The 14,390-nt window shown below is 43.7% G+C and overlaps 1 protein-coding gene across 2 annotated transcripts; it reads right to left on the reverse strand.

Moving 5' to 3' along the window:
• Positions 1–162: 162 nt before the first annotated feature.
• On the reverse strand, positions 163–7,999 carry ccdc14 (coiled-coil domain containing 14). 2 transcript variants are annotated; one of them, XM_031559010.1, is made up of 13 exons: positions 7,618–7,999; positions 7,248–7,303; positions 7,075–7,144; positions 6,902–6,974; positions 6,690–6,818; positions 6,230–6,463; positions 5,419–5,504; positions 4,063–4,783; positions 3,144–3,282; positions 2,431–2,513; positions 1,918–2,094; positions 1,676–1,808; positions 163–1,237 (listed from the first exon to the last, which is right to left on the reverse strand). In XM_031559010.1, the coding sequence occupies exons 1-13, from the start codon at positions 7,648–7,650 to the stop codon at positions 397–399; spliced, it is 2,775 nt and encodes a 924-aa protein (XP_031414870.1). In that variant the 5' UTR covers positions 7,651–7,999; the 3' UTR covers positions 163–396. The 2 variants fall into 2 exon arrangements, with proteins under 2 accessions (XP_031414870.1, XP_012691402.2); XM_012835948.2 differs by having other exon boundaries at positions 6,678–6,818; positions 7,618–7,998.
• Between the last annotated feature and the right edge of the window lie 6,391 nt (positions 8,000–14,390).

Genomic DNA, 14,390 nt, shown 5'->3' on the forward strand with positions numbered 1-14,390 from the left:
AATTACTTACAAAGAGGACAGATTGTATCCAATTCTGAATATTCCCATACAATTGCCTAATTTTAAAAATGGTTTACTTATTTTTTTTTTAATTTGTAACCAGTTCCTAATTAGTATGTTCCTGAGCAAAGGTTATACTAGCCCAACATGAAATACACAATGTATCCTCAAGAATATTTTTTTATTACAATTCAATAATTTAAACCAGTGATTAAAAACCACACAACAACAGACACATACATGTACACACACACACACACACACACACACACACACACACACACACACACACACACATATCCAGTTAAAAACACGCTGTTGTTCTGTACTCCTTCTATTAGGGATTTCACACTAACAGTTCAGTAATTAGAGTCCTATGTAGAAGGCTCAGCATCCTCATTTCTTCAGATCGACCTCCAGGGTTCTCTGAAGCCTGGCTATACTGGCATCCAGTGCTACCAGGCCGGTGCGGAAGACCTCCTCGTCACGCGTGTTGAAGGTAGACCAGGAGTTCATGCTACAGTCAGAGGTTTGGGACTCGCTGTTGGAGGAAGAGAGTGAACTTTCCATTATGGATGGCCGCCCTGTGTATGCTGGCGTCCCGCCCAGCTCCAACTTTTTAGAAGTCCATGATGGGACAGGGAGGACACCAGGGTTGACTTTAAAGTGAGAGGTTGCACCAGTGTTATTCGATGGTCTACTGCCGTCCACACATGGCAGTCCCCTGGCTGTGAAGGCCATTCTATCCATGATGGCAGTTAAAGACTTCAAGGCACCAGATTCTTCTACAAACCTCTCCATCCTTATAGGAGACCCATTCGCCTCTGCCCGTGCCACTCCGCTCTCTTTCAAAGGGGCAAACTCAGTCCCACCCAGCCTTCGCTCACTACCCACACTGTAGCTTTCCTTTCCCCCCATGCCCACACCCTGGCATCTGGGGGGGTACAGTTTCTCACGTGGAGGACTGAGCCCAGCACCTCTCCACTGTGCAGAGGGGCTAGTTGGGGTCTTCTGTGGGCTGAGATGAGACCGTGGAGGGGAAGAGCTCATATTTCCCTCTTCCATTGAGTGAAAGTATATTTTGACAGAGTCAGAGACGTCGTCGGCTCCACAGGAACTCATCTGCTCCTGCTGATGCACTTCCAGATTGTGTTTCCTGAGCTGGTGGTTTGACTTGGGTGCTTCCATCACTTCAAGATAATCTGTGGAAGTCGCTGTGAGTTTCCCTTGAAGATTCCTATCAGATGATGAGGAAAACATATAATGTAATTGACTTGCTTGAAGAGAACATTTTCAGGGTTCATCATTTTATTTTGGGGGTCTTCTAGAGTGCTTCAATGTTTCAAAAACACGTTTTTCTCATACATCTTTATTCACTTTCTATCTGAAACACTCTAGGCAGGCAATAAGGATTGTATTATGATAGTGTCATATTGTAACAAAGGAAAAGGGCTGGAATTCAACCAGGCATTTCAGGCAGCTTAGAAAAGTGTATGCATTACTCTTTCTGGCGTGTACTTTAGGCTTTGTAACTTTGTAGACTGCACAAAAAGCTATATAACATACTACTGAAATGGAAAAAAAAAAACGTAAAAGCATACTAGGTTCTCTTTAAGACAATATGCAATGTTAATTATTTAAGTAAAAAAAAACGAAGCTTTTCAATCAGCCTTACCTAATGACCTCCTGCAGTCTGAAGATGTCTGCTTCCCTCTGCTGGAGAGAGCTTGACAGTGCAGTATTCTCCATCATAGAAGTCTCCAGTTTACTCTGATAGTTTCTCATTTCAGATAAAGCATCGCAGACATCTGTAGATGAAAATTAATCACACAATTAATTTGACTTGACTTCATATTGTTTATCCAACTGAGGAAGACACAATAAATAAACAGATAAATAAATGATGGCAGCCTTTACCAATCCTTATGCGACTGCTCTCTGTTTCACTTTGCTGTCTGCTCAGCTGTAGCTCGCTCTCTTTGTCCTCCACAGTTTGCCGTAGCTCCTTGTTCTCCAGCTGTACCTGTTCCATCTCCTTGTGGGTCTCCCTTAGCTGGAGCTGCAGGGTCAGGTTGAGGGACTGAAGCGAGGTCACTGCACACATGATGGGAGAGGAGACACTTACCTAAAATATGTGCTGGTCTCAGTCACATATCTACACAGGAGTAGCCAGCACCGTTCTTCCTCGAATCTCAACAATTTAGGGCATAACCACTTTTACTGGCAGAGTACCAGTGTTGTTTGCAATGCTCCTCAAAATCAACTACCAGGGACGCAGTACTTTATCATGTCATAACAGGTCAACAGGCAAAGCAAGATTCTAAAAACTCCAAGGTCATGGCGTCAGTTCGAGGGGAAGCACAAGTATTGTGCATGGAGCGGATGCATGACTCAGGCTTAACATGTGTGTGACCAGAGGGGTACACTTACTCTCTAGGTCACAGTCCACAGGCCTGGCCTCTCTCTCTGCTCGCTCGCGCTCCGTCAACTGCTGATTAAGGATCCTTAGGCGCCTGGATCCACAATAAAGAACACACACGCATACCAATTAATACATATACTAGATTAGCTAGATTCAAGTTATTTTATTTAAAGAGCCTTCTACTCTGGTTCTTTTTTTTATTTTTTTTTATTTTACTGCTGACAATTGATGGATATTTTCCAAACATGCATTTATTAATTATCTCCTGTGTTCTCTGTTGCAGTCTTTGTTTCAAATAGAAACGCCACTTGTAGTGGTCACATCCATTGCTCGAGGACACCAAATCCAGTCCATTTGGAATCTAAATGAGGTTCTTCCACGTTCAGCACACAAAATGCATTTCTGTAGCCTTTGGGGTAGCACTGTCCTTTAACTGACTCTACTCTGCAAAATACCCCTATGTTAGATAACTTCTGCGTGTGTGTGTGTGTGTGTGTGTGTGTGTATGTGTGTGTGTGGGTTGGTGTATTGAGACAAGAACCCATATCTGTATCACAGCTATCCATTCTGTGTGTGACTATGTAAATATTTCTGTAAGTACCTGTGAGTAGGAGGGTGTGAAGGAGAGTGTGTTTGTGTGCAGGTCTGTCCGTAGATAGTCTGAGAGACAGAGAGAGTGTGTGTGTGTGTGTGTGTGTGTGTGTGTGTGTGTGTGTCTGACCTGCGGAGCTGTACATTCTCACTGCGTAGTGGTTGCAGAGCCAAAGCGAGCTCAGCCTGGATGTTGGTGGAGCCCACCATAGCTGGCAGGAGACAGATGCTGTTCTCCACCTCATTGATCAGCTGCACAGCTGCACTGTCTGTTGGAGAGGTTACGCCACCACAGAAGGCAACGATGGAAACAAACAAACAAACAAACACACACACACACACACACACACACACACACACACAGAAATTCAGTTGGGAACTGTGACATTTTTCCAGACATTGTATCCAACCGCATCTAACACAAACAATCAATCTTTCATTTTTCAATTATTAATATTTTCAATTCTCATTAAACGTATTGATTGGCTGCTACGGCAAGAAAATCAATTACTGGCACAATCATAGAAATGAGAGAAATATAATGGGCATAAGCAATGATCTACAGTGTACAGAACTTCAGATTTGACTGGGGACCTCAAAGACTACTATGTTACTATAGATACTAAAAAGCGTACAGAGGCAATCTCTTGTTTATTTAACCCTTCAGCAGGTACATTTTGAACATTCTAATAAAATTATGCGTTCGATAATGCAAATCCAGGTCGATGGACCCAGATATTCTTTAGAACATTAATTTTACAACATTCTAAACACACCAGTGTGACAGTGACCTGCTGAAGGGTTAAAGGCTATGGAACGATCAATATGAATCATCGGCACCCCTGTCAGTTAAGGTTTGACATGGTACAAAGTGTTGTTATGAATAGAAAGGTCTCTTCCTGTTCCAATTCTATGGTGACAATATGTTAGGCTAAATATTGTAATATATTAAAGAATATCTAGAGAGAGAGAGAGAGAGAGAGAGAGAGAGCTCAATAGATCAAAACCATCAATCAATTTAACCTCATGTGAAAAAATATTTTTCTTACCCTGGTTCACAACCAGTGCTTTCAGCTCCCCTAGGAGGTATTGGAGAGTCATGACCTTCTTGGCGGTCTTCTCCGGGCTGAGTGGTTTGGCCTTGAGGACGGCCGGCGTGCCCGTGCCACTCTGGGAGTCGCTGTCTCTCACGGGCGTGGTGTCCACCCTGTCCACCTCGTCCTCGTCGCTCGTGACACTGTACTCCGAGTTCCCCCCAGACAGGCACACCCGAGGCTGGCCCTGATCTGCCACCGTCTGGGCAGGTACCCGGGCCACATGCGCTGGGACAGGGTACGACCTGAGAGTCCCAGAAGCAGCAGGGTTGATGCTGTGTAGCACCTGGGGAGCATCTTGATTTGGCACTGCAGTGGGGAAAGCATTGACGATGGGGCTGGGGTGACCAGGAACAACCTGTCCAGGGGCAAAAGCCCCATGTTGGGGCAGTAGAGGCTGCTGAGATGGGGCAGTTGAGACAGCAGCGTGAGTATATAAAGGAGCAGGCATGTTTGTGATGGCTACTGGTGGGGCCGTTGTAGCTGTGGTAATATGATGTAAGGGAGCCGGAATGCTGCTGATGGCTGGATGCTGTAGTACCGTCAGCTGTGGTGTGGCGGTTGTGGAGATAACTCCATGTGGGACAGAGGGGGCTGGAGTCATTATCCAGTGCTGAGTGAATTGCTGCAGCTGTGCATCTGGTGTTGGATGGACTTGCATAGAGTTTGAGGTGCACTGCAAATTCCAAGAAACACATAAAAACAAAACACTCCAACATTTAAAGTAGCAGTAAGGAGTTTTGGTCTAAAACTAACCAGATGACTACCTAAAACTGGTTTACAAAAACACTGTGAACACGCACAGTAGCACAGTTGGCACTGATAAAAGCTAGCATGCTAACTGGTGTCCTGTGGCAATATAGTTGGCAACGTCAAGCTGTGAAAGCTTTTCTCACAATTTCGTGGATGTTTCTGTCCCGCACCACAGGACTGCATAGCCTGGGTGGCTAGTGGCAAAATTGGTGTTTTTTTTTATCAGTCCTTCATCTGACCTCAAAATGAATGTGAAGATTACACCGTTACTAGTTGACTATAAAAAAATACTTAAAAATTGGATTATTCCTACATACTGTTGCTTTAACATTCTGATTCCTGTACAGCTGACTTGTTACAATCTCATTCCGCTCTCTTGATGGTACATTTGATACTACAGCCTCTTGTTAAGTCTGTGTAGTTAATCATCTTCATCTTTGTATGAAAGTGCTCCAAGAAAGAAGCCCAAAAACACGACATGCCAATGCGACTGACCGTCAGGCTATGCTACTAATTGCATTCTACAGGGACATCTATCGACGTTTTATAGAAACTTACAGGCTGGGAGTTGGTTGCATCCTGAGGACCAAGTATCGGAGTGGAGGTGGCCAGGCGGTAGTTAAACATAGTGGAGCCCTGTTGACCTTTACGAAAAACAAAATCACAAGGTGAATGGGAGCTGCAGGTTGAGGATGAGACAGCTCTGAACACACTTTAGAGGAGAGGAGAGGAGAGGAGAGGAGAGGAGATGAGAAGAGATGGCGTAGCTCATTAGTTGAACAAAGTGCTGACGACGCCAAGCTCAGGGGTTTGGAGCTCATATGCTAATGAAAAATGTATAAAACTGACTGCCTTTGGATAAAATAATCTGCTAAATGTATATAGACATGATAAATATATGTGTGAATGAATAAATGTAAACTGTATATAGACATGATACATATATGTGTGAATGAATAAATGTAAACTGTATATAGACATGATACATATATGTGTGAATGAATAAATGTAAACTGTATATAGACATGATACATATATGTGTGAATGAATAAATGTAAACTGTATATAGACATGATACATATATGTGTGAATGAATAAATGTAAACTGTATATAGACATGATACATATATGTGTGAATGAATAAATGTAAACTGTATATAGACATGATACATATATGTGTGAATGAATAAATGTAAACTGTATATAGACATGATACATATATGTGTGAATGAATAAATGTAAACTGTATATAGACATGATACATATATGTGTGAATGAATAAATGTAAACTGTATATAGACATGATACATATATGTGTGAATGAATAAATGTAAACTGTATATGGCATGTAAATATAGGCTGAGCTCACCAGGTGACGGGAGGCTGATGCAGCTTCCCTGCGGTTGCTGATAGGTCAGGGGTCTAGCCTGTGTCTGCATGAACTCCCACTGAGCAGCTGTGGCCACAGGTGGTGCCATATGAGGAAGTGGCTCCTGTGATCCCAGTCCTGGATCTCCCATGGGTCTGGGCTCCTCGGGATAACATGGCGGCCCTCTCTGCCCGGGCTGAGCGCGGGAGGACGAGATGGTCTTCTGCACTGGAGCTGGGTAAATGGATGTAGGGTTAATATGGCACAAAAAACCTGCTCACTCTACTGCTAAAATGGGATTTTACAAGCCTTTAATTTTGGATTACAATGTCAAGTAAAATCAACAACATTATTTAACGCGGTTTTATATTTGTATATTTATTTATATAGCTATAAATATATAAAGTGTCAAGTTGGATTCACAATTGCAAAGGTATGTGGCAGTTACCTTGTCTTTCACCTGAGACAGAAGCACAGCTAGTTTTCCTCACAGGCTTCTTCCTGTCTGTCTCCCGTTTCCCCGTAACAGGTTTGGGTTTGGGTTTGGAGGGGACGCTCTTGGTTCCTTTGGCTTTTGATGGTTTGGATTCTGTGACATAAAATGCCATTCACTTACAGTGTGACAATCTACACATGGCAGAGCTATCTAATGCAATGTTAGCAAACAATTACCTTCTTGTTCAGCTTGAAGAATGCCATTGAGCAAAGCTGCACAGCGATCTAATCCTTTGTGTATGGTTGTGACCTGATCAATTGAGACATATCCACACTATTTAGTCATCAATGGTCAGCTGACGACTTCCCATTTCCATCACTATGCATAAGAATTACATTTGAATATTTACCTGATCCTCGGAGTCCGTGGAGTAAAGAGAGTAATGAGGTTCAGTGGCAAGTGTTGGTCTACTGGGTAGCCTAAAAAGAAAACAAATATCGTTTAAAAACCACTTTGTCTGAAACACTAACCTAGTGCTGGACAATTTCACCACAACCATTGCCACAGTAACGTTGCACTGACTTTTTCTTGACGGGTTGCGCTCGACTGCTGCTTGTCAATCTCCCGGAGGAGATCACCTGCAAATGACAACTCAGTGTAAATGGACGCGGCGTGTAACGTTAGCTAACATAATCTATTAGGATTAAACAAAAGAATCGTCAATGTCAGTTGAGCCAATGCACATTTTCTTGAATTACTTTACTCAGATCAATGGAACACCGGTGGGGATCTAGCCAGCTGGCTGCCACAATCATGGGTTAACATGTACATACAGTTGACAGGATGCTTAGCCAACTAGGAGAGTTTTGTAGAAGACTGTCGCGCTACAAAAGTAAACTGGTACTTCAGTTTGACATAGTTAGCTAACGGAGTTCATAAATGCATCGCTTACCTTGTGTTTTGGCAATCCTTGTCTTGCCGTCATCCCACGAAACTCCGAAATGCATTCACTTTAAAAATACCAACGTTAAAAGCCCCGTGTCCTCCGATATCACGAACCACCAAACGCCGTAGGCTTGAGTAGCTAGCTAGCTATTAAGGTAGTTAGCTAACGAGTCGGCAGAGAGTGTTCAGCATAACAAGAATGGCTCACAAATTCGTGGAATTTTTTCTTAAAAGGGTTAAGTTGGCAGAACTCTGCTGGTCAAATATTTGTTTCTGTTTGTTGTGGTTTGCTCTAAAGCTGGACTGCTCACATAACTATTTAAAAGTAAGCACCGATATGTTGAAGACTTGTGGAAGTGTCAGCCTGTTGTTTCAAACGGAAGGCATGGTCAGTTGACCAATAACAGCGCAGCTATCAGATTTGAAAGAATTTTATTGGCTGATCTTAAATTAGTTTGTGCCCCTTCCTTACCCGATTTGTCTATTAGAAATGCCGATCAAATGCACAGAGTTCTTTCTAGCCAGTAGTGTGGATTGGGCGTTTATCATCAGCGAGGAATTCTGAGGACGCTGAAGTAACTATGGAGACGTATTATAAGCCACATGCATCGCGGTCTATCATCAGTTTTCCCGCGGAGGGATAACTGAATAAAACAGACATACCGCATAGGGGCGCGTATTATGACCGCCGCATAAAGTCAGAGAATGAGGAATAATTAAGTGAAACTAGAAAATAAAAACAGTATTGAATAATATATAAAAAGACAATCATATAAACATATATATAGTTGTAATTGAACCCTGTGCACACTGACACATCTATGTTTTTATGTTGAAGTGTTTTCGACAAAATAAAAATAAAAAACAGTCATATAATCCTTTTTCTCTAGTATTTGATACATTATTCCTTTATGGCAATATTGATCAGTGATCAATATAATATATTCAATGATCACAAAATGTTTAATTTTAGAAACAAAAATTATTATTGTTCATTGCATTTGGATCATTTGGGGATATTTTATGTGGGTTGGTTCTTTTTTGTTTTTCAAACAGGAACCTTTTGCATTGTTGTAGCCAAAAATAAATAAATAGTATTTTTTCAAATGACAGCGCCCCCATTTCGTCAAAGGATACAACATTTTGAATTTTGAAGATAGACCAAACCATGTCAGAGGAAGCTTGAAGTGCTTCAAGCAAAGAGCTTTTTTTCACCGGCCCCATGGAGACTTGAGCAGTAACACAATTATAGGTGTAATTGACATACACTGATGTTACAAAAGTTGTTAGGCTAAGAAAACTTTAAATGTTACCCCCTCAATATAGGTGTCAGATTTCCTTATTAGAAGGAGTAGAACCTGGTTCTGAAATAAAAAGTGGGGAATTGTCATCCGCAGCCTTTCAAGACTGTGGCCCATTGACCTCTATAGGCCAAATTGACATACACTGATGCTGCAAAAGTTGTCAGGCTGAGAAAACTCCCCTCAATGTTGGGGACAAAATTCTTTATTAGAACAACATGGTGCACAACATGGTTCTGAAATAAAAAGTGGGGAATTGTGGTCCGCGTGGCGTACGCAGCCTTTCAATCAAGGGACCTTTTGACCGCTCAGCCTAACAACTTTTATATCAGGCTGCGTATGCCACATGGACAGTAACTAAGGGGGGCGGGGCTTAGCCATAGGTCAAATTGAAAGCAGTTTGGCGCTTATGGCGCGCACCTCAACTTCAGAGTGTTGGAGAAGCCAAACTGGCAGGCAGACCAGAGTGCTGGCCTTAATTTGAATTTGTTTAAATTTGACGTTAGATTATTTAGCACGGTGGAGCACATTTAACCTTAAATTAAGAACTAGTACAGATATCACCTCAGTGCTAGTGTTGACGGTAATTTGCTAACTAGCAGGTAGTTTAATTTACCAGACACGAATCAGTAACTAAAAATACTACATTAGTATTGTTCATCTGGTGTTCAGCTTACTTATAAGCAGTTGTATAAACTTTACTCACGTCTCCAGTCATGGATGTGAAAAGATGAATCGTTGTTCTTGCTTGACGTCTTCCCATGTGTTGATTGATACGTCTTTCTCAGGTTGTCTTTGCTTGTCACTTCTCTTCGGTGAAATATCCGATTTAAAAATAGAGCATGCACAGCAGGTAGAACGCCACCCTCAATGGTATGACAGATAAAAATGAATTTGGTCCAACTCAAACCAATCAATTCGAATTTATATGGATTTAAGTACAATGGACAAGAATATATCACATATTGCAAACACAATCTATTTGTGTAATGTGAACTAAATAGATTTTTGTAATTTGAACAACCCCCTCAGTTTATTTTTTTGAGTGTATAGAGTGGGAGTAGCCAAATGATAGTTTTGTAAACAAAGATCTTCCAATGACCATCCCTTTTTACAGACAGGGCTGGCCAGCCAACCTTGTTATACAGAGTACAGTGGTGTGTGCCATAGCAGTCTCCAGTGATAAAACGCAGGGCAGAATGGTATACAGCATCCAGGGATTTCAGTGTGCTTTGTGATGCATTCCCATAAATAACATCACCATAGTCTAAAACTGATACAAAAACACACTCATTAATGCGTTTTCTGGCTAGGAAAGTGAAGCAGCACCTATTTCTGAAGAGAAGCCCCAATTTTGTTCTAAAATTTTTTACGAGATGATTCATGTGTGTTTTAAAATTAAGCTTCTCATCATCCCAAATGCCTACTTAGAGCTGGCAGGGCCGTGCACAGGAATTTTGAAGGGCCATTGCTCTGCCCTGGAAAAAAGGGGCAACACGTAAATTTTTGTCACCGCCGCCTCCCCCTGGACGCATATTCTGCCTACCGTAATTTCCGGACTATAAGCCGCTACTTTTTTCCCACGCTTTGAACCTCGCGGCTTAAACAACGACGCGGCTAATTTATGGATTATGATACCTGTGACTGTATACGGTGGCTTTGTGTTTACGGTGGCTTTGTGGAGCTAGGATGCTAACATGGATGCAGCCGCATGGATGCTTAGCTCCACACGATTTCTCAGTATCTCAATAACTTAACTAATGTCAAAATAACCACAGTCTACCGGCGTAGACAGAACACAACTCAAAACAGTTTACAACAATACAAATCCAGTCTTTTCAAGTTCTTTAGCTCATTGGTTTCAAACTTAGCGTCTTTCTTCTATCTCACTGTCTTCAATCTAACGTTCTAGCTTCTGATTGACTCTTGCAACTGTGCTCTCTTAAAGCAACAGTACACTTATCGTAACTGGCTGCACCTGCGGCTTATAGACATGTGCGGCTTATTTATGTTAAAAATAATTATATTTAAAAAATTCAGTGGGTGAGGCTTATATTCAGGTGCGCTCAATAGTCCGGAAATTACGGTATATCACTTGAAACTCTGAAATTGTCAGGGTCGATCACTAACCACTGCCGCCACCACGCCCCCGCCACGCATATTCAGCCTATATCACTTGAAACTGAAATTGTCAGGGTCGATCACTAACCGCCGCCACGCCCCCTCCCCCTGGACGCTTATTCCGCGATTATTTTATCTAGGCCTACATGAAGTTCTGCAGCCATAATACTATTTAAAAAAATATATATATATTTCCTTCGGAGGGGCAACTTCAGTCGAGGAGGGCAAACGGGCAGTTGCCCGAGCAACCTTAGCCCCCTCCTGTGCATGTCCCTGATAGCTGGTGACCCTTTCCTGAGCTGTACCATTTCTAGAGCAGAGTTTTAAACTGTTAAAATCAGCGCTTCTAGCTTTAGTAAAAATAATCCATTTCGTTTTGGCAAAATTCAGGACTAGCTTCAGGTCGCTTAACTGCTTCTCTAGCATGTGGATGGAAAGCTGCAGTCTATTTATAGCAGAGTCTATGGTATCAGCACTACAGTACAGAACTGTGTCATCCGCATATAGGCGGTGGCCGAAGCCCTGTATCTGTTCAACTTTGCAAATTAAACGATGGAGAACCTGAATTTCTAAAGTTGGTAAGTGTGTAAAAGTTGGTTAAACTCGACGGCAAACGCAGTTGCCTTCTATATCAGTCGAACCAATAGCACGATGAGATACTGGCGTGAGAACATTATTAACCAATCAGATGCAGCCATATTGATACCTGATTCAAAGAGGAGTCAGGTGTTGAACATATTGACATCTTTGTGACATCAGCCACATAAAAAATTGGCTAATAGATAATTTAAAGGTCACCTGATTGTGTGTTACCTCAAGATATACAATTGAAAGCCTGGCCAGGTACTACTGGGGTAATTTCTTAGTCAGTGGAATATATTGGCGCATTTCACCGATTCCAGAGCCTAGGAAGAGGAGAGGGTCACTCACCTTCTCACTCACTCACGCACACACCTTTTTCTGTCTGTCCTATGGCTGCTCTCCTTTTGGAATCACCTGCGTTGTTTTTAAACCGAGACGCGGAAACTGTATGGGGAGAGAGAAATGAATGGAGGCAGATGTCGCCAGTGAACAAAGCTGCCTGATACCCTCGAGATCTCCAGAGGAACGGACTGCATCACCGATAGGAACACATATTAAGGATTAAGCCCTCACGACCGGTTAGGAATATCGTCGGGTTAGGGAAACAGTAATCAACATTCTCTGAAGAGGTGAGATCGATCCTTTTTTTTTTTGTGCTGGGGACATTTCTAAAAGACGGATTATCTCGCTGCTATTTGAAGTCATTCTTGTGGATACGTTTTTGGACATCAAGATTGCGTCGGAGTTTTGGGGATTTTTTCCCGAGCTTTGGTTATTGGACGTTTTTTGGTGTTTGGACTGAGATACTGACTCTCTGGCCTACGGGCTCTTTATGTTTCCCCACTATCTTCTTTTCACTGTCAAAACAAGCACTATAAAATAAATATACAATTCACGCTATTTTCTGTCATGCGTGTTTTAATGAACCTTGCTTTTTGGGGGTAAGAGGAAAGGAGAAGGGGAAAAATTACCAGAAGGGGGAAGTGGATAGGGATATCTCTCCTGAGCACTGGGACCAGAGCCACAAGGCAAAGGTCGGTTAGTACACAAAGAGAATAAAGGAAACTAAAACTACACTGCGCCATTGCGCATATAACGCAAGAACCTCAAAGTTGCGGAGAACACTGGTGTGGCAGCGGAGGTTGGGGATCAAGAGCACGTATAGTCGTGAAGGGTATCCAGGAATGTTGCTAGCGTGATTCGATAGGGAGTGAAGGGAGTGAGGAGGTTATATGAGTGAATGACAGGTGTGCGGGATCAGTAATCAGGTGCTGGGGAAGGTGAGTGCCAGGTGGGTGGGATCCGTACTGATTGTGATTGTAGATGAAGTGCAGCTGGGAATGTGAACGTGACGTGTGTGATTGAGCTGTAGTGGAGGTGTATGAGTCCAAAAGTGAAGAAAGAGGGCGTGGCCGGAGCTCGGTTCAGCACAGATGTGACATCTCCTTCCACCCCCCCCCCCCCTCCCCCCCGCGCTCCTGCGGTCCTTGAGGCGGCCTCTGCAACGTCCGAAGACCAGCAGGACCCCCTGGGGTCGGGAGTGTCGTGAACCACACACCGGCGGCACCTGGGACAGCAGGAGCTGCGGCACCTGGGACAGCGGGGACTGCGGGAGCTGGGACAGTTGAGACAAATGGGACAGCGGGAGCTGGGACAGTTGGGACAAATGAGACTGGGGCAGTTGGGACACCTGGGACTGGGACACCTGGGACCAGGACACCCGGGACAGGGACCCCTGGGACAGCTGGGACCTGGACACCTGGGACTGCAGCCGTTGGAGCAGCAGCGGCAGCGACTACGGCGGTTGCGGCTGCGGTGTTGGTGGCAGCTGCGGTGTTGGTGGTAGCTGCAATGGCAGCTGCGGCGGCAGAGGCCACGGCGGCAGCTGTAGAAGGAGCTGCAGCTGGAGAGGGAGTAGCAGTGGCGACTGCAGGAGCGTGGGCGGCCGTCTTCGGCGGAGCAGGAGCGCTGCTGCGGTGACAGAAACTGCAGCCGGAGCAGCGGCTGGAGCTGCAGGTGCAGCGGCTGTGGCTGTGTCCATCTCCTTCTCATCTGAATCTGCTTGGCAGCACTCATGGACATGAGGCGTCTTGACTCCTCCATGAAGCCAGTAAGGAGAGTTTCTTTCTTCCGAAGTTCCTCTGAGAGCCTACGGATGTCCTCCAACAGGTCAGCAATTTTCTTGTTTGCTTTTCGTAGTTGCATCTCACTGGACGTGATCTCTCAGTAGACTCTTCGTTCCCAACCTCAGCTCACATTTCAGTGACTTTGTTAGACTTCATTATTGCAACTGGCCACAGCGCTGCATGGTTGCAGTCTCCCACCACAACCCCAACCCCAACCCCAACCCCAACCGCAACCACAGCCAAAGACACAGCCACAACCACAGGCACAGCAGACAGGGCATTCCCCTTATTTTCTGGACCTGAGGAAAAAAAGAGTTTTGTCTTATGATCATCTATTCATCTGTCATACAAGACGTAGACAATAACCAGATGACTGTGCATTATCCCACTTATAACAACTTCAATAGAGTTGAAAACATCAACAACTTGAAATTACTCAAAACACAAACTCTATTTCCTAAGAACGAGTGAGTATACATGCAAGCAATGTTCCCTCTAATTTTTTCAGCACTGAGCACATTTTTTTTTTCTGAGCACAAATTTCAGCACTGTGAGCAGTTTGCAACCACGCGACCTGCCGAAAATGACCAAGAGCCTGCGTTAGCCATAGGGGATTCAAAGAGATGACAGCAAATGCATCAATATGTCTA

This window comes from Clupea harengus, chromosome 21 (assembly GCF_900700415.2).
Source record: "Clupea harengus chromosome 21, Ch_v2.0.2, whole genome shotgun sequence".
In the NCBI taxonomy this organism is placed as follows: Eukaryota; Metazoa; Chordata; class Actinopteri; order Clupeiformes; family Clupeidae; genus Clupea; species Clupea harengus.